General features: G+C 39.4%; 1 protein-coding gene across 1 annotated transcript in view; it reads right to left on the minus strand.

Annotated features, from left to right (window-relative positions):
* Positions 1-10,146: 10,146 nt before the first annotated feature.
* The window catches only part of IFT80 (intraflagellar transport 80), a 674,979-nt gene continuing 663,408 nt past the window's right edge, over positions 10,147-21,717 (minus strand). The window contains exon 18 of the mRNA XM_053711799.1: positions 10,147-12,121. Coding sequence (XP_053567774.1) covers positions 12,002-12,121 — 120 coding nt within the window. The 3' untranslated portion in view covers positions 10,147-12,001. The remainder of the gene's footprint in view (positions 12,122-21,717) is intronic.

Raw genomic sequence — 21,717 nt, forward strand, 5'->3', positions numbered from 1 at the left:
ATTGAAGTAAATTTCATTAGATCCTCATATTCTGGTAATTCTGGGAGACCCACTATTCTAATGTTATTACGCCTGGAGCGATCCTCAAGATCCTCCAGGCGAATCTGCATATTTTTAATTTTGGTTTCTTGTTTCTGAATTTGATCTTCGTGTGTATGAGTTATATCTTCCATATCAGAAATTCTAGATTCGGCCTCAGATAATCTAACAGAGAATTGCCTTACTTCAGAAGATAATGTAGTTAATTCCAAAGATATGGTCCCTAGCTCTTTTTTGATAGCTTCGAATTGTGGAGAAAACACTTCTGTTAATTGTGAAATTAATGTGTGTGAATCAATAGGCATTTTGTTAGCTTCCATCGAGCTATCTATACTGGTATCGATTGTTTTACCTTTTTTATCTTTTACTTTTACAGGCATTTTAGGTGAATTGGATTTCACCTGGGTGATATATTTTTCCATCAAGGATAGTGTAAAACAAAAATTCTAGTGCACATTATCAGGTGTGAACCTGAGGAACCAATAAACCGTGAACAGATGAATATATACAAGAAAACAAAAAAAAGAGAAAAAAAAAAAAAAACACTGAGTGTGTCTATCTCGTGACCCTCTGTCCCCCCCCCCCCCCCCCCCTTTTTTTTTTTTTTTTTTTTTTTTATATTATGAAAAACTATAGTGTAATAGTGTTACCAGTGAGTGAGGCCTGAAAATAGATTTTTTTATCTTAACCAGTAAGATTTACTTTTTGAAAATATCTTTAAGATTAGCCTATCAAAAATATATATCGGTGCAAAGGACCGACTGCTTCCCTTGTACCATTAGATTAGTCCCTTGTTTAAGAGCTACTTATATAGTAAGTAGATGTATACTTATACCAGCAATATCGATTATCTAGATCTGTACACTATTAAGCAAAGTTAGAAGATATCTCATTCATGTTTGTATAGCCCAAGAACACACATAATTATCTTTGCTTCATACCACAGAAACAAACCTGCTATAAATTTGGGGGGCAATTCAGGCTGGATATAAAAGCACTGTTGTTCACACCCTGACCCACTTTTAAACCTTTAGTATAATCCACTTAATAATATGATAAAGTTATACATATACTATACACAATGCTTATTAGGTATCACCCAAAAAATTGCTTAGAACAGAGATTGCAATTATTATAGTTATTTCCCCACTTTTTCTCTTTTTTTTTCCTTTTGTCTCTTTCCACAATATATGGCAGTTTAAAGAAAACCAAGATGGATTCTAATCCCACATTTCTGCGACCAGTCCTGTATTTTACACCTCATGTAAGGTTTAACACTTTCCACAGCGAGATACGCCGGATACACCCCGGGTTTTCCTTTCAACAACAATCACCAATATAGACATGTATCCACAGGGTTGACACTGCAAAAAGCAAATTCCCACTCTTGCCAGCAGTACTTATAGCAAAGTTTTGTACAAGTATAAAGGCACCAAGTCCTGTTTAGCCGAAAATACTAACACAGTTCCTGTTTCCAAGCAGAGATGGAATAGTCTCTCCTCCACCCAGCAGATCTAGATAACAGCAGACCCCCCAGCAGCGTAAATGCGGTAAAGTTACTCACTTACTTGTTCCTCTTTTGCCCACTTTACTCCTTTCTTATGGGGTTATGACTGCTATCTGCACACCTACCCTCATCACTGTGCTAGCTGACTCCTGTGTTGCTCCGCGGTTCTGTGTATGCTCAGTCCGCTCCACCAAGCATGACGTCACCGACTATACACACCTCCGCTTTCTATTCGATGGAGAGGGGGGCTCGCCCTCACTGCTATTCTCTGGGTGGTCCGCGGTCCTCAACTGTAGTGTCCGGGAAAAAGGCTTTATCTCACACAAAGTGCCCTAGGAGGTGCATCTACCTCACAGCGGGCACATTCCTTCCTTGTGGCTTCGCCCCGTCCGGGACCGGCAATCCGCTCCTCACAACCGACACCAGCAGCATACAACAGAGGCACACCTCCCACTACTGCTGACTGGATCTCCACATATTGCGGGGCAGGTAAGGCTGGTTCAAAGTCGGATCTTTTATCAGGGCAGTGAAGTTGCGGCTTTGACCAAAAGCCGATTGATGGTCACTGGAGAATTTTCCTGGCTGGGCTAGAATTAAGTTTGCCCTGCTCCCTAGGGTGCAATCCACACCAGCAACGGGAGAATGGCCGCAGGAGAAGTATGGATACGGCTGTCAATACACAGAGCTCAGAGCTCAGAGCACCACGCCAACAGTCAGCGTGCTCCAGTGGACAGCACCTCCCACCGGAAATCCCTCCTCCGGGATATACATTCCTACCAGGAGGGGCAAAGTTTCCCAAACCTCAAAATGCCTATAAATACACCCCTCACCACACCCACAAATCAGTTTAACGAATAGCCAAGAAGTGGGGTGATAAGAAAAAAGTGCGAAAGCATAAAAAATAAGGAATTGGAATATTTGTGCTTTATACAAAAAAATCATAACCACCACAAAAAAGGGTGGGCCTCATGGACTCTTGCTAATATGAAAGAAATTAATTTATCAGGTAAGTTCTTACATAAATTATGTTTTCTTTCATGTAATTAGCAAGAGTCCATGAGCTAGTGACGTATGGGATAATGACTACCCAAGATGTGGATCTTTCCACGCAAGAGTCACTAGAGAGGGAGGGATAAAATAAAGACAGCCAATTCCTGCTGAAAATAATCCACACCCAAAATAAAGTTTAAATGAAAACATAAGCAGAAGATTCAAACTGAAACAGCTGCCTGAAGTACTTTTCTACCAAAAACTGCTTCAGAAGAAGAAAACACATAAAAATGGTAGAATTTAGTAAAAGTATGCAAAGAAGACCAAGTTGCTGCTTTGCAAATTTGATCAACCGAAGCTTCATTCCTAAACGCCCAGGAAGTAGAAACTGACCTAGTAGAATGAGCTGTAATCCTCTGAGGCGGAGTTTTACCCGACTCAACATAGGCATGATGAATTAAAGATTTCAACCAAGATGCCAAAGAAATGGCAGAAGCTTTCTAGCCTTTTCTAGAACCGGAAAAGATGACAAATAGACTAGAAGTCTTTCGGAAAGTCTTAGTAGCTTCAACATAATATTTCAAAGATCTAACAACATCCAAAGAATGCAATGATTTCTCCTTAGAATTCTTAGGATTAGGGCATAACGAAGGAACTACAATTTCTCTACTAATGTTGTTGGAATTCACAACCTTAGGTAAAAATTCAAAAGAAGTTCGCAACACTGCCTTATCCTGATGAAAAATCAGAAAAGGAGACTCACAAGAAAGAGCAGACAATTCAGAGACTCTTCTGGCAGAAGAGATGGCCAAAAGGAACAAAACTTTCCAAGAAAGTAATTTAATGTCCAATGAATGCATAGGTTCAAACGGAGGAGCTTGAAGAGCCCCCAGAACCAAATTCAAACTCCAAGGAGGAGAAATTGACTTAATGACAGGTTTAATACGACCCAAGGCTTGTACAAAACAATGAATATCAGGAAGATTAGCAATCTTTCTGTGAAAAAGAACAGAAAGAGCAGAGATTTGACCTTTCAAGGAACTTGCGGACAAACCTTTATCAAAACCATCCTGAAGAAACTGATAAAATTCTCGGAATTCTAAAAGAATGCCAGGAAAAATGATGAGAAAGACACCAAGAAATATAAGTCTTCCAGACTCTATAATATATCTCTCTAGATACAGATTTACGAGCCTGTAACATAGTATTAATCACAAAGTCAGAGAAACCTCTTTGACCAAGAATCAAGCGTTCAATCTCCATACCTATAAATTTAAGGATTTGAGATCCTGATGGAAAAAAGGACCTTGCGACAGAAGGTCTGGTCTTAACGGAAGAGTCCACGGTTGGCAAGAGGCCATCCGGACAAGATCCGCATACCAAAACCTGTGAGGCCATGCTGGGGCTACCAGCAGAACAAATGAGCATTCCTTCAGAATCTTGGAGATTACTCTTGGAAGAAGAACTAGAGGCGGAAAGATATAGGCAGGATGATACTTCCAAGGAAGTGATAATGCATCCACTGCCTCCGCCTGAGGATCCCGGGATCTGGACAGATACCTGGGAAGTTTCTTGTTTAGATGAGAAGCCATCAGATCTATTTCTGGAAGTTCCCACATTTGAACAATCTGAAGAAATACCTCTGGGTGAAGAGACCATTCGCCCGGATGCAACGTTTGGCGACTGAGATAATCCGCTTCCCAATTGTCTATTCCTGGAATATGAACCGCAGAGATTAGACAGGAGCTGGATTCCGCCCAAACCAGAATTTGAGATACTTCTTTCATAGCCAGAGGACTGTGAGTCCCTCCTTGATGATTGATGTATGCCACAGTTGTGACATTGTCTGTCTGAAAACAAATGAACGATTCTCTCTTCAGAAGAGGCCAAGACTGAAGAGCTCTGAAAATTGCACGGAGTTCCAAAATATTGATCGGTAATCTCACCTCCTGAGATTCCCAAACCCCTTGTGCTGTCAGAGACCCCCACACAGCTCCCCAACCTGTAAGACTTGCATCTGTTGAAATTACAGTCCAGGTCGGAAGAACAAAAGAAGCCCCCTGAACTAAACGATGGTGATCTGTCCACCACGTCAGAGAGTGTCGTACAATCGGTTTTAAAGATATTAATTGAGATATCTTTGTGTAATCCCTGCACCACTGGTTCAGCATACAGAGCTGAAGAGGCCGCATGTGAAAACGAGCAAAGGGGATCGCGTCTGATGCCGCAGTCATAAGACCTAGAATTTCCATGCATAAGGCTACCGAAGGGAAAGATTGTGACTGAAGGTTTCGACAAGCTGATATCAACTTTAGATGTCTCATGTCTATCAAAGATAGAGTCATGGATACTGAATCTATCTGAAAACCTAAAAAGGTTACCTAAGTCTGAGGAATCAATGAACTTTTTGGTAAATTGATCCTCCAACCATGATGTTGAAGAAACAACACAAGTCGATTCGAATGAGATTCTGCTAAATATGAAGACTGAGCAAGTACCAAGATATCGTCCAAATAAGGAATACCACAATACCCTGTTCTCTGATTACAGACAGAAGGGCACCGAGAACCTTCGTAAAAAATTCTTGGAGCTGTAGCTAGGCCAAACGGCAGAGCCACAAACTGGTAATGCTTATCTAGGAAAGAGAATCTCAGAAACTGATAGTGATCTGGATGAATCGGAATATGCAGATATGCATCCTGTAAATCTATAGTAGACATATAATGCCCTTGTTGAACAAAAGGCAGGATAGTCCTTACAGTTACCATTTTGAATGTTGGTATCCTTACATAACGATTCAATATTTTTAGATCCAGAACTGGTCTGAAGGAATTTTCCTTCTTTGGTACAATGAAGAGATTTGAATAAAAACCCAGTCCCTGTTCAAGAACTGGAACTGGCAAAATTACTCCAGTCAACTCTAGATCTGAAACACATTTCAGAAATGCTTGAGCCTTCGCTGGGTTTACTGGGACACGGGAAAGAAAAAATCTCTTTGCAGGAGGCCTTATCTTGAAGCCAATTCTGTACCCTTCTGAAACAATGTTCTGAATCCAAAGATTGTGAACGGAATTGATCCAAATTTCTTAGAAAAAACGTAATCTGCCACCTACCAGCTGAGCTGGAATGAGGACCGCACCTTCATGTGGACTTAGGAGCTGGCTTTGATTTTCTAAAAGGCTTGGATTTATTCCAGACTGGAGATGGTTTCCAAACTGATACCGCTCCTGAGGATGAAGGATCAGGCTTTTGTTCCTTGTTGTGACAAAAGGAATGAAAACGATCATTACCCTGGAAAGAAAGGGAAAGCAGAGTAGACTTAGAAGACATAACAGCATTCCAAGTCTTAAGCCATAAAGCTCTTCTAGCTAAAATAGCTAGAGACATATACCTGACATCAACTCTAATTATATCAAAGATAGCATTACAAATAAAATTATTAGCATGTTGAATAAAAATGCTATGAGAATTATGATCTGTTACTTGCTGCGCTGAAGCTTCTAACCAAAAGATGAAGCTGCAGCAACATCCGCTAAAGATATAGCAGGTCTAAGAAGATTACCTGAACACAAGTAAGCTTTTCTTAGAAAGGATTCGATTTTCCTATCTAAAGGATCCTTAAGGAAGTACCATCTGCCGTAGGAATAGTACGCTTAACAAGAGTAGAGACAGCCCCATCAACTTTAGGGATTTTGTCCCAAAACTCTAATCTGTCAGATGGCAAAGGATATAATTGCTTAAAACGTTTAGAAGGAGTAAATGAATTACCCAAATTATTCCATTCCCTGGAAATTACTTCAGAAATAGCACTAGGGACAGGAAAAACTTCTGGAATAACTACAGGAGATTTAAAAACCTTATCTAAACGTTTAGATTTAGTATCAAGAGGACCAGAATCCTCAATTTCTAATGCAATTAGGACTTCTTTAAGTAAAGAACGAATACATTTCATTTAAAATAAATATGAAGATTTATCAGCATCAACCTCTGAGACAGAATCCTCTGAACCAGAAGAACCATTATCAGAATCAGAATGATGATGTTCATTTAAAAATTCATCTGAAAAATGAGAAGTTTTAAAAGACTTTTTACATTTACTAGAAGGAGGAATAACAGACATAGCCTTCTTAATGGATTTAAAAACAAAATCACTTATGTTATCAGGAACACTCTGAGTATTAGATGTTGACAGAACAGCAACAGGTAATGTAACAGTACTTAAAGGAAATATTATCTGCATAAACAGTTTGTCCTGACAAAACAGTACAAACAACAGCTGGAGGAACAGATACCATAAGTTTACAGTAGATACACTTAGCTTTGGTAGCTCCAGCCCCAGGCAGGGATATTCCAGAAGTATCTTCTGACTCAGCTTCAACGTGGGACATCTTGCAATATGTAATAGAAAAAACAACATATAAAGCAAAATTGATCAAATTCCTTAAATGACAGTTTCAGGAATGGGAAAAAAATGCCAGTGAATAAGCTTCTAGCAACCAGAAGCAAAAAATCAATGAGACTTAAATAATGTGGAGACAAAAGTGACGCCCATATTTTTTCGCGCCAAAAGACGCCCACATTATTTGGCGCCTAAATGCTTTTGCCGCCAAAAATGACGCCATATCTGGAACGCAGACACTTTTGGCGCAAAAGAACGTAAAAAATGACGCAACTTCCGGCGACACGTATGACGCCGGAAACAGAAAATAATTTTTGCGCCAAAAAAGTCCGCGCCAAGAATGACGCAATAAAATAAAGCATTTTCAGCCCCCGCGAGCCTAACAGCCCACAGGGAAAGTCAAATTTTTAAGGTAAGAAAAAAATGAATTATTCATATGCATTATCCCAAATATGAAACTGACTGTCTGAAATAAGGAATGTTGAACATCCTGAGTCAAGGCAAATAAATGTTTGAATACATATATTTAGAACTTTATATAAAAAGTGCCCAACCATAGCTTAGAGTGTCACAGAAAATAAGACTTACTTACCCCAGGACACTCATCTACATGTAGTAGAAAGCCAAACCAGTACTGAAACGAGAATCAGTAGAGGAAATGGTATATATAAGAGTATATCGTCGATCTGAAAAGGGAGGTAAGAGATGAATCTCTACGACCGATAACAGAGAACCTATGAAATAGACCCCGTAGAAGGAGATCACTGCATTCAAATAGGCAATACTCTCCTCACATCCCTCTGACATTCACTGCACGCTGAGAGGAAAACCGGGCTCCAACCTGCTGCGGAGCGCATATCAACGTAGAATCTAGCACAAACTTACTTCACCACCTCCATAGGAGGCAAAGTTTGTAAAAACTGATTTGTGGGTGTGGTGAGGGGTGTATTTATAGGCATTTTGAGGTTTGGGAAACTTTGCCCCTCCTGGTAGGAATGTATATCCCATACGTCACTAGCTCATGGACTCTTGCTAATTACATGAAAGAAATGTCTTTCTAAGATAAACTTCCAGTTTTCTATACATTGGTTCTCTGAATGAAGTAATATCCTCCAGACGGATAGTAGTTTGTTTGGATAGAGTGGATATAGCACTGTCAACGTTAGGAATAATCCCCCATAATTCCAAATTAGACTCAGGGACAGGAAAAAAAGCTTCTTAAAGGTGGGAGAAGTGAAAATAACTCCTGCCTTATCACAATCCTTAGCAATAATTTTTGAAACCAATGATGGTACAGGGTAAGTTTCTGGAGCCCTAGACTTAGGTCTCAAAACAAGGTCTAATTTCTGAACCAGTTTATCCACAACTGTTTTAGACTCCTGGACATCTTGAATTGAAAAGTAATGTCCTCTGGATCCTTGTCTGAGTCAGAGGAAGATTAATCTGAGGAAAACTTGCCTTCTGAGCTGCAAAAAGACCTTTTAGCCTTAGAAACCTCTAACTGTTTGGTCTTCGAGGGACCAGCAGGAGTACTGCCCACGGATGAAGAAGAAATATTCTTATATTTGCGCTTATACTTACTTGCCATCGACAGTGCCGCAATTGCTTCAGAAACTGATAACTGCAAATGAGACTTGGAATCTGGTGCAATATGGGGTAATATACACATAACTGGTACCTTGAGAATGGGGCTGTAAAACAGATGCTAAGCAAGTGCCACAGAGTTCGTACTGGACAAGTGCACAAGGTATACATATATAAATTTTGTGATTCGCTGATGGCTGTTACATGACATTTGACATCTTTCACTTGGATATTTCTCACTTACGGTTGACCCCTCTGTCCATGTCCATCAATGACATGAAGACTGAAGCACCTTCTCCTTTCTGGAGGCAAGACCTAATTGGAAGCGTAAGTGTTGGGAGATGGGGTAGAGCAAAGCTCTGGATTTTTTATTATTTTACTTCCTCCTGGTGGATAGGAAATATATACCATGTGATGATTTGTGATCGGTATTTCTTTCATATGAATGGAATTAAAACCCATATACTAAATCTGCAAATACATTTTTACTTGTAAAAAGAAGCAGACACAGCGCAGCTCTGACTCAAGGTAGTTTATTACACAAGTAAGCGCAATCAGTTGTTTTCTGCATGCACTTTTTGTGTAATAAACTACCTTGAGTCGAAGCTGCGCTGTGTCTGCTTCTTTTCACAGTTTTGTCCACTTTCAAACTGAGAGGGAGATTCCGGTTTAACTACAGCTGTGCTCAGTTGCTCTAAGGATCTTGAGACCTACAATCTGATAATATATCGATCATCACATGGGTGAGTGCCTAAGACTGTTGTCCTCCACTGGCTTATCCAATTTGTACCAGTTGGTAACCGTATGAAGGACTTTCATCTGTAGTTAGTTTCTCTTAAATTCTTAACTACCTATATATTTGGGCTTTATTTGATGACATAATACACAATTTTTCTCATATACTATCCATATATTAATAGTTCAACTCCAGTGCTGAATATCACACATCTTTTTGTTAAATACATTTTTACCCTCCAACCTACATATAGCAAATCCATCACAGCACACACCTTAATATCAGCAGCAAAGGCCCCACACTAAGGGGTCGATTTATCAAAGGCTTTCGCCAGCCTTCAATGCCCTACGAGTGCAGGTTCTCACAAGAGAACCTGCAGACCATATTTAACAAGCAGCAGTCATCAGACCACTGCTTCCCTAACCTTTCGCCACCTCTTAGGTGGCAAATTTCAATCTCCCCGGTCGGACAGCTCCTGCCCGCGCGTAATTGGCTGTGCGCAGGCAGGGGCGAGATTGCACGCGAGTGCAAAATAGAGCTCTTGTACAATGCTGAATTCCAGCATTGGAAATTCAACCTGCCAGAGGCGAGCTGCGGCGGACAGGGGCACGTATGTGCACCCCTGTCCGCCGTAGCTTGATACATCAAGAACAGGTGCAAATATAGCAGTAAGTTAACAACTAGCAACCTTACTAGACAAGGAAATACGACCAAATGACAGCAAATCAGCAGGGAAAAATTTTATTTTTTTTAAATTATTTTCCAATGAGAGAAACTTTTAAAATATATCACAGAATTAAAAAAAAAAAAGTATGAACATGGTGCATTTTTGTCTTTTTTTATCTCTACTTTCAAAATAATAGATCTATGAAACAAAAGAAATAACACTGATTAAAGTTACAAAATATTTATTTGATACATTAATTACAAAAGAGCAAAATAAATATTACATAATAAATATGACTAATGAAATGTTATACTTGATAAAATAACTTTTTAAACTTCTATTTTACATAAACATTAATGAATACCAATGTTGTCTGAAATATATAACATCTGTCTTCATACTGAAAATACATATCTAACAAAAATATTTCAGATATAAAACACATGTATGTATTAGATAAAAAAACATAACTTTTGTATGGCTGATTTTATAGAAAGGTATGCAGCTACTATACATTTGATGACAAGAGTAAAGTCTGTGCCTCAGATGTTATCACTTCTTTTTGTAGTATCAAATAATATAATGCTTAAAGGGACAGTCTACTCAAGAATTTGTATTGTTTAAAAAGATAGATAATCCCTTAATTACCCATTCCCCGATTTTGCATAACCAACACGGTTACATTATTATACTTTTTACCTCTGTGATTACCTTGTATCTAAGCCTCTGCAGACTGACCCCTTTTTTTTCCCTTCTTTTGAAAGACTTGCATTTTAGTCAATCAGTGCTGACTCATAAGGGAGTGAGCACAATGTTATCTATATTACACACTTGAACTAGCGTAGTCTAGATGTGAAAACTGTCAAAATCCACTGAGAAAAGATGCGGCCTTCAAAGGCTTAGAAATTAGCATATGGGCCCACCTAGGGTTAGTTTTAAACAAAGAACACAAAACGAACAAAGCAAATTTGATGATAAAAGTAAATAGGAAAGTTGTTTAAAAAAATTGCATGGCCTATCTTAATCATGGAAGTTTAATTTTGACTAGACTGTTCCTATAAAGCATCCGAGGTATACGGACTACAGATTACATTCAGATACCTGGTACTAGTTTTAATTCTGAATTATACACAGTTTTGTGAAAATCCTTTGGAGTATTATTGCTCAATGTTTATTATTTTGGCTCAAATATAACGCTTTGGATTTCTTTAAGGAATAATATGGAGTATTTTTTTATGTTTTTGTTTATTATTTTAAGTAATTTCCCTTTTTAAAATTCTAACTAAAGGGACAGTAAACCTAAAAAATAATGTTATATAATTCTGCACATAGTTTTGGAATTTATCTTATTTTGCTGTCAAGATAAAATGTTAAAGAAATACACTACTTCAGCAATCAGGAAAAAGTATACAGCAAAGGAAATATATTCAAGATAATAAAGTATTTCTTTACGTAGAGACTGTGTAAAAAAAAAAAAAGATTGTGAAAAATAAACTCTTTAATATTAGTGTAAAAAGAATAAATAATTTCTTTTTAAAGTGACAGTCTACTTGAAAACTGTTTAATTGTTTAAAAAGATAGATAATCCCTTTTACTTATTTCCTAGTTTTGCATAACCAAGACTGTTATTTTAATATACTTTATAATTACATGTATCTAAGCCCCTGTAGACTGCCCTTTATCTCAGAGCTTTTTACAATCTTGCATTTTAGCCAATTAGTGCTAGTTCTTCTATAAACATTATCATTCTCCACTGAATTATCTATATGGCTCACATTAACTGGCACTGTTGTTAAAAGCTAAAGAAAAGCACTCGGATAAGAGGTGGCCGACAGGGACGTAAAACATGCAATCTTTGAGATTACAAAGTATATTAATAAAAAAATAGTGTTTATGCAAAGCTGATGAATGGGTAGAAAGGACATTAGCTATCTTTTTAAACAATAAAAAAAAATCAGGTAGACTGTCCCTTTAATATTTCATACTAATTCTATAGCATATAAAACTATTTGTAATGTGAGGTTGGCAAATTAAAGGATATATATGAATACTACATAAAAAAATAAAAAATAAAGAAGATCAATGCTGTGCAGAGATGCTGCTAATAATGGGAGCTGATGACCCGTTTGAAGCTCTTTCTTGCTCTTTAAGGAGCTCCATCTGAATTTTAGTCTTGATTTTATCCCAGTCAACTTCAACCTGTAAAGCAAAATACAATACTTATTAGAGCAGTATGAACAAATAAAACTAGATATATCCTTACACATAGAATCATTTATTCAAACTTGTAATGGAACCAACGTATCAGTTCTGGTAGATATAGTCTTGTGGCTACTTGAATAGGAAAAATACCCTAGACGTAAAAAGTAGCTACTCCCCTTTCTCTTTATGTCAACTTATCAATATAAATCCTCAAAATCTATATGTTTAACCCCTGCAAAAGTTTGAAATATATCTTTAAAGTACTGCTAGACATAGGCGGCTCTACCATTAGGCAAAAGGTCGCCTAAGGCCTCTCTTAAACAGAGGCCTCACAGAGCGTCTATATCTTCTTATGGGGATATTTTTTTATGTGTGGCATGTGTATGGCATATTGACATAGAAGTATAGGAGGTGTCAGTTACTACTGTTTAACTGGGGACTACATGTTCCAAAATGCAGTGCTGCAAAAGGAGAGTTATTGCGCACCCTTGTATCCTGCATTTCTAAATACCTCCCCTGTTGTCTCCTTAGTGTCTCAAAACATGAGTACCATGCGGGGCAGTTATGGTGCACCGTGTGAATCACACACGGCAAATAGACATATGCAGGTGTGAATGAAAGGAGGAGAGTAGAGACTAGTGTGATCAACTGAACAATCTGATGATGTGAGAATTAGCCACACACTGCTTGAAGAGAAGCAGGGAGCATGGTATAGCCTGTTTGAGGGCGCTCCAGAGGATAATCCTGTCTGTAAGGCTGTGAACTTCCTATGAACTCTGTAAGAATATGAATTTCCTCTACTAGCTATATTCTTTCTCTGCACTATCCCAATCCCCTCTCTCTCTTTTTCTGCCCCTTTTCCTATTTTTCTCCATCTCACTCTTTCTATTCACTATCTCTCTGTCTCTTAAATTTACTCTCTACACATCCTCCTTCCTTCAATCTCGCTTTTCATGCTCTCCCTTATGTCTCTCTGCCCATTATTTTTCCTCTATCTTCATTCTCCTTGGGACTTCAGTGTCCTGAAAGCTTGCAATTGTATCCACTATTAGTTAACTATAAAAGGTATTACCTGTACATCGCTTTTATTTTCTTCTTCCCCAATCTCCCTCACCTCTTGCTTCCTTCTTTCTTTACCCTCTATATATACCCATTGTGACGGATACCCCGGCAACCCCGACTGGGTAGCTCCACTAAGAGGCGTCCCGCTTCCTCCCTGCTGACTGCAGCTGTGTAGCTGCCAAATGATTACAGCCAGTAGCCCACCCTGATACTAGACAGCACCAGTATTCAGGATACCAACCTGTCACAGACTCTTGCTACCCTGACTGGGTAGCTCTGCCAGAGGGTCCTTCCTATACCTGACAACCGGCAGCTATGTAGCTTGCACCGGCCATAGCAGCCACAGTACCAGGACACAGAGGTGGTGGTTTTGGGGTGATCCCAGGGGAGCGACGTGATCCGTTACTGGTGACCAGCGTTACAGCCCAGTAAAATAACATAATTTATATAAGAACTTACCTGATAAATTCATTTCTTTCATATTAGCAAGAGTCCATGAGCTAGTGACGTATGGGATATACATTCCTACCAGGAGGGCCAAAGTTTCCCAAACCTTAAAATGCCTATAAATACACCCCTCACCACACCCACAATTCAGTTTAACGAATAGCCAAGAAGTGGGGTGATAAGAAAGAAGCGAAAGCATCAAAAATAAGGAATTGGAATAATTGTGCTTTATACAAAAAAATCATAACCACCACAAAAAGGGTGGGCCTCATGGACTCTTGCAAATATGAAAGAAATGAATTTATCAGGTAAGTTCTTACATAAATTATGTTTTCTTTCATGTAATTAGCAAGAGTCCATGAGCTAGTGACGTATGGGATAGCAGATACCCAAGATGTGGAACTTCCACGCAAAAGTCACTAGAGAGGGAGGGATAAAATAAAGATAGCCAATTCCGCTGAAAAAATAATCCACAACCCAAATCAAAAAGTTTTAATCTTATAATGAAAAAATCTGAAATTATAAGCAGAAGAATCAAACTGAAACAGCTGCCTGAAGTACTTTTCTACCAAAAACTGCTTCAGAAGAAGAGAAAACATCAAAATGATAGAATTTTGTAAAAGTATGCAAAAAAGACCAAGTTGCTGCTTTGCAAATCTGATCAACAGAGGCTTCATTCCTAAAAGCCCAGGAAGTAGAAACTGACCTAGTAGAATGAGCCGTAAACCTTTGAGGCGGGGATTTACCCGACTCTACATAAGCATGATGAATCAAAGACTTTAACCAAGACGCCAAAGAAATGGCAGAAGCCTTCTGACCTTTCCTAGAACCAGAAAAGATAACAAATAGACTAGAATCTTTCTGAAATCTTTAGTAGCTTCAACATAATATTTCAAAGCTCTTACTACATTCAAAGAATGTAAAGATCTCTCCAGAGAATTCTTAGGATTAGGACACAATGAAGGGACAACAATTTCTCTACTAATGTTGTTAGAATTCACAACTTTAGGTAAAAAATTAAATGAAGTCCGCAACACCGCCTTATCCTGATGAAAAATCAGAAAAGGAGATTCACAAGAAAGAGCAGATAACTCAGAAACTCTTCTAGCAGAAGAGATGGCCAAAAGGAACAAAACTTTCCAGGAAAGTAATTTAATATCCAAAACAATGACTATCAGGATGATTAGCAATCTTTCTGTGAAAAAGAACAGAAAGAGCAGAGATTTGTCCCTTCAAGGAACTTGCAGACAAACCTTTTTCCAAACCATCCTGAAGAAACTGTAAAATTCTAGGAATTCTAAAAGAATGCCAAGAGAATTTATGAGAAGAACACCAAGAAATGTAAGTCTTCCAGACTCGGTAATAGATCTTTCTAGACACAGATTTACGAGCCTGTAACATAGTATGAATCACTGAGTCAGAGAAACCTCTATGACTAAGTATTAAGCGTTCAATCTCCATACCTTCAAATTTAATGATTTGAGATCCTGATGGAAAAATGGGCCTTGAAATAGAAGGTCTGGTCTTAACAGAAGTGTCAAGGTTGGCAACTGGCCATCCGAACGAGATTCGCATACCAAAACCTGTGTGGCCATGCTGGAGCCACCAGCAGTACAAACGAATGCTCCATTAGGATTTTGGAAATCACTTTTGGAAGAAGAACTAGAGGGGGAAAGATATAAGCAGGTTGATAATTCCAAGGAAGTGACAACGCGTCCACCGCTTCCGCCTGAGGATGCCTGGATCTGGACAGATACCTGGGAAGTTTCTTGTTTAGATGAGAGGCCATCAGATCCATTTCTGGAAGTCCCCAGATTTGAACAATCTGAAGAAATACCTCTGAGTGAAGAGACCATTCGCCCGGATGTAACGTCTGGCGACTGAGATAATCCGCTTCCCAATTGTCTATACCTGGGATGTGAACCGCAGAAACTAGACAGGAGCTGGATTCCGCCCAAACAAGTATCCAAGATACTTCTTTCATAGCCTGAGGACTGTGAGTCCCCCCTTGATGATTGACATATGCCACGGTTGTGACATTGTCTGTCTGAAAACAAATAAACGATTCTCTCTTTAGAAGAGGCCAGAACTGAAGAGCTCTGAAAATCGCACAGAGTTCCAAAATGTTGATTGGTAATCTCGCCTCCTGAGATTCCCAAACCCCCTGCGCTGTCAGAGATCCCCATACAGCTCCCCAACCTGAAAGACTTGCATCTGTTGAGATCACAGTCCAGGTTGGACGAACAAAAGAGGCCCCTTGAACTAAACGATGGTGATCCAACCACCAAGTCAGAGAAGATCGAACATTGGGATTTAAGGATATTAATTGTGATATCTTTGTATAATCCCTGCACCATTGATTCAGCATACAAAGCTGGAGAGGTCTCAAGTGAAAACTAGCAAACGGGATCGCGTCCGATGCAGCAGTCATGAGACATAAAATTTCCATGCACAAAGCTACCGAATGGAAATATTGAGACTGAAGGTTTCGACAAGCTGAAACCAATTTCAGACGTCTTTTCTCTGTCAGAGACAAAGTCATGGACACTGAATCTATTTGGAAACCCAAAAAGGTTACCCTTGTCTGAGGAATCAAGGAACTCTTTGGTAAATTGATCCTCCAACCATGTCTTTGAAGAAACAACACAAGTTTATTCATGTGAGATTCTGCAGAATGTAAAGACTGAGAAAGTACCAAGATATCATCCAAATAAGGAAATACCGCAATACCCTGCTCCCTGATTACAGAGAGAAGGGCACCGAGAACCTTCTAAAAGATCCTTGGAGCTGTTGCTAGGCCAAAAGGAAGGGCAACAAACTGGTAATGCTAGTCTAGAAAAGAGAATCTCAGGAACTGATAGTGGTCCGGATGAATTGGAATATGAAGATATGCATCCTGTAAATCTATTGTGGACATATAATGCCCTTGCTGAACAAAAGGCAGAATAGTCCTTATAGTCACCATTTTGAATGTTGGTATCCTTACATAACGATTCAATATTTTTAGATCCAGAATTGGTCTGAAAGAATTCTCTTTCTTTGGAACAATGAACAGATTTGAATAAAACCCTAGGCCCTGTTCCAGAACTGGAACTGGCACAATTACCCCAGTTGACTCCAGGTCTGAAACACATTTCAGAAACGCTTGAGCCTTTACTGGGTTTACTGGAATGCGTGAAAGAATCTTCTCACAGGTGGTCTTACCTTGAAACCTATTCTGTACCCTTGTGAAACAATGCTCTGAATCCAAAGACTTTGAATCTAATTGATCCAGACAGCTTTGAAAAATCGTAACCTGCCCCCTACCAGCTGTGCTGGAATGAGGACCGCACCTTCATGCAGATTTGGGAGCTGGTTTTGACTTTCTAAAAGGCTTGGATTTATTCCAGACTGAAGAAGGTTTCCAAACGGAAACTGTTCCTTTAGGGGAAGGGTCAGGCGTTTGTTCCTTATTCTGACGAAAGGAACGAAAACAATTAGTAGCCCTATATTTACCCTTAGATTTTTTTATCCTGAGGCAAAAAGGCTCCCTTCCCCCCAGTAACAGTTGAAATTATTGAGTCTAACTGAGAACCAACTAATTTACTACCTTGGAAAGAAAGAGAAAGCAAAGTTGACTTAGAAGTCATATCTGCATTCCAAGACTTAAGCCATAAAGCTCTTCTGGCTAAAATAGCTAAAGACATATTCCTGACATCAATTCTAATTATATCAAAAATGGCATCACAAACAAAGTTATTAGCATGTTGAAGAAGTTTAACAATGCTATAAGCATTATGGTCTGACACTTGTTGCGCTAAAGCCTCCAACCAGAAAGTTGAAGCTGCAGCAACTTCAGCCAAAGAAATAGCAGGTCTAAGAAGATTACCTGAACATAAATAAGCCTTCCTTAGAAAGGATTCAAGCTTCCTATCTAAAGGATCTTTAAACAAAGTACTATCTGCCGTAGGAATAGTAGTACGTTTAGCAAGAGTAGAGATAGCCCCATCAACTTTGGGGATTTTCTCCCAAAACTCTAATCTATCAGATGGCAAAGGGTACAATTTCTTAAACCTTGGAGAAGGAGTAAATGAAGTACCCAGACTATTCCATTCCCTAGAAATTACTTCTGAAATAGCATCAGGAACTGGAAAAACTTCTGGAATAGCTACATGAGGTTTAAAAACTGAATTTAAACGCTTATTAGTTTTAATATCAAGAGGACTAGACTCCTCCATATCTAATGCAATCAACACTTCTTTAAGTAAAGAACGAATAAACTCCATCTTAAACAAATATGAAGATTTATCAGTGTCAATATCTGAGGTAGAATCTTCTGAACCAGATAGATCCTCATCAGAAATAGATAAGTCAGAATTATGGCGGTCATTTAAAAATTCATTGGAAATATGTGAAGTTTTAAAAGACCTCTTACGTTTACTAGAAGGAGGAACAACAGACAGAGCCTTCCAAATAGAATTAGAAACAAATTCTTTAACATTAACAGGAACATCCTGAACATTAGATGTTGAAGGAACAACAACAGGTAATGGATTATTACTAATGGAAATGCTATCTGCGTTTGATAGCTTATCATGACAACTAACAAAACTACAGCCGTAGGAACAGTTACCAAAAGTTTACAACAAATGTACTTAGCTTTGGTAGAACCGACATCAGGCAGCGCTTTTCCAGAAGTAGATTCTGATCCAGGGTCAGGTAGTGACATCTTGCAATATGTAAAAGAAAAAACAACATATAAAGCAAAATTATCAAATTCCTTAAATGGCAGTTTCAGGAATGGGAAAAAATGCAAAATGAAAAACAAGCCTCTAGAAAACCAGAAGCAACTAAAAAGTGAGACTGAAATAATGTGAAAAAAACTGGCGCCAAGTATGACGCCCACATTTTTGGCGCCAAGTATAACGCCCACATATTTTGGTGCCAAGAATGACGCCCATATTTTTTGGCACCAAAAAAAGTCCGCAATACACATACGTCAAAAAATGACGCAATTACGTGAAAACTTCCGGCGCAAACTATGACGCCGGAAATGACTAATTTTTGCGCCAAAAAAAAAGTCTTGCGCCAAAAATGACGCAATAAATAGAAGCATTTTCTGCACCCGCGAGCCTAACAGCCCGCAATTTTTGAAAAAAAGTAAATTGAAAATTTTAAGGTAAGAAAAATAAAATTTATATGCATTTTCCCAAAAAAATTAAACTGACAGTCTGAATGAAGGAATACTGATTATCCTGAATCATGGCAAATATAAGTTTAAACACATATATTTAGAACTTTACATATAAAGTGCCCAACCATAGCTTTGAGTGTCATAAATAGAAATAAGACTTACTTACCCTAAGACACTCATCTACATATAGTAGATAGCCAAACCAGTACTGAAAGACCATGGTATTCAAATAGGCAATACTCTCTTCACATCCCTCTGACATTCACTGCACTCTGAGAGGAAAACCGGGTTTCAGCCTGCTGCGAAGTGCATATCAACGTAGAAATCTAGCACAAACTTACTTCACCACCTCCATGGGAGGCAAAGTTTGTAAAACTGAATTGTGGGTGTGGTGAGGGGTGTATTTATAGGCATTTTAAGGTTTGGGAAACTTTGCCCCTCCTGGTAGGAATGTATATCCTATACGTCACTAGCTCATGGACTCTTGCTAATTACATGAAAGAAAAACATAATTTATGCTTACCTGATAAATTTATTTCTCTTGTAGTGTATCCAGTCCACTTATGGGATATTAACTCCTCCTCAACAGGAAGTGCAAGAGGATTCACCCAGCAGAGCTGCTATATAGCTCCTCCCCTAACTGCCATTACCAGTCATTCGACCGAAAACATGCAGAGAAAGGAAAACCATAGGGTACAGTGGTGACTGTAGTTTAATGGAAAAATTACCTGCCTTAAAGTGACAGGGCGGGCCGTGGACTGGATACACTACAAGAGAAATAAATTTATCAGGTAAGCATAAATTATGTTTTCTCTTGTTAAGTGTATCCAGTCCACGGATCATCCATTACTTATGGGATACCAATACCAAAGCTAAAGTACACGGATGACGGGAGGGACAGGCAGGCTCTTTATACGGAAGGAACCACTGCCTGAAGAACCTTTCTCCCAAAAACAGCCTCCGAAGAAGCAAAAGTGTCAAATTTGTAAAATTTGGAAAAAGTATGAAGAGAAGACCAAGTTGCAGCCTTGCAAATCTGTTCAACAGAAGCCTCATTCTTAAAGGCCCAAGTGGAAGCCACAGCTCTAGTAGAATGTGCTGTAATTCTTTCAGGAGGCTGCTGTCCAGCAGTCTCATAGGCTAACCGTATTATGCTACGAAGCCAAAAGGAGAGAGAGGTAGCCGAAGCTTTTTGACCTCTCCTCTGACCAGAATAAACGACAAACAGGGAAGACGTTTGTCGAAAATCCTTAGTTGCCTGTAGATAAAATTTCAGGGCACGGACTACATCTAGATTGTGTAGCAGACGTTCCTTTTTCGAAGAAGGATTAGGACACAAAGATGTAACCACAATCTCTTGATTGATATTCCTGTTAGTGACCACCTTAGGTAGGAACCCAGGTTTAGTACGCAGAACTACCTTGTCTGAATGAAAAATCAGATAAGGAGAATCACAATGTAAGGCAGATAACTCAGAGACTCTTCGAGCCGAGGAAATCGCCATTAAAAACAGAACTTTCCAAGATAACAACTTGATATCAATGGAATGAAGGGGTTCAAACGGAACCCCCTGTAAAACATTAAGAACTAAGTTCAAACTCCATGGTGGAGCAACAGTTTTAAACACAGGCTTGATCCTAGCTAAAGCCTGACAAAAAGCTTGAACGTCTGGAACTTCTGACAGACGTTTGTGTAAAAGAATGGACAGAGCTGAAATCTGTCCCTTTAAGGAACTAGCGGATAAACCCTTTTCTAAACCTTCTTGTAGAAAAGACAATATCCTCGGAATCCTAACCTTACTCCATGAGTAACTCTTGGATTCGCACCAATATAAGTATTTGCGCCATATCTTATGGTAAATCTTTCTGGTAACAGGCTTCCTAGCCTGTATTAAGGTATCAATAACTGACTCAGAAAAACCACGTTTTGATAAAATCAAGCGTTCAATTTCCAAGCAGTCCGCTTCAGAGAAATTAGATTTTGATGTTTGAAGGGACCCTGGATCAGAAGGTCCTGTTTCAGAGGTAGCGACCAAGGTGGACAGGATGACATGTCCACTAGATCTGCATACCAAGTCCTGCGTGGCCATGCAGGCGCTATTAGAATCACTGATGCTCTCTCCTGTTTGATTCTGGCAATCAATCGAGGAAGCATCGGGAAGGGTGGAAACACATAAGCCATCCCGAAGGTCCAAGGTGCTGTCAAAGCATCTATCAGAACCGCTCCCGGATCCCTGGATCTGGACCCGTAACGAGGAAGCTTGGCGTTCTGTCGAGACGCCATGAGATCTATCTCTGGTTTGCCCCAACGTCGAAGTATTTGGGCAAAGACCTCCGGATGAAGTTCCCACTCCCCCGGATGAAAAGTCTGATGACTTAAGAAATCCGCCTCCCAGTTCTCCACTCCCGGGATGTGGATTGCTGACAGGTGGCAAGAGTGAGACTCTGCCCAGCGAATTATCTTTGATACTTCCATCATTGCTAGGGAGCTTCTTGTCCCTCCCTGATGGTTGATGTAAGCTACAGTCGTGATGTTGTCCGACTGAAACCTGATGAACCCCCGAGTTGTTAACTGGGGCCAAGCCAGAAGGGCATTGAGAACTGCTCTCAATTCCAGAATGTTTATTGGTAGGAGACTCTCCTCCTGATTCCATTGTCCCTGAGCCTTCAGAGAATTCCAGACAGCGCCCCAACCTAGTAGGCTGGCGTCTGTTGTTACAATTGTCCAGTCCGGCCTGCTGAATGGCATCCCCCTGGACAGATGTGGCCGAGAAAGCCACCATAGAAGAGAATTTCTGGTCTCTTGATCCAGATTCAGAGTAGGGGACAAGTCTAAGTAATCCCCATTCCACTGACTTAGCATGCACAATTGCAGCGGTCTGAGATGTAGACGTGCAAAGGGTACTATGTCC

The sequence above is a fragment of the Bombina bombina genome, chromosome 4, assembly GCF_027579735.1.
Source record: "Bombina bombina isolate aBomBom1 chromosome 4, aBomBom1.pri, whole genome shotgun sequence".
NCBI lineage: Eukaryota > Metazoa > Chordata > Amphibia > Anura > Bombinatoridae > Bombina > Bombina bombina.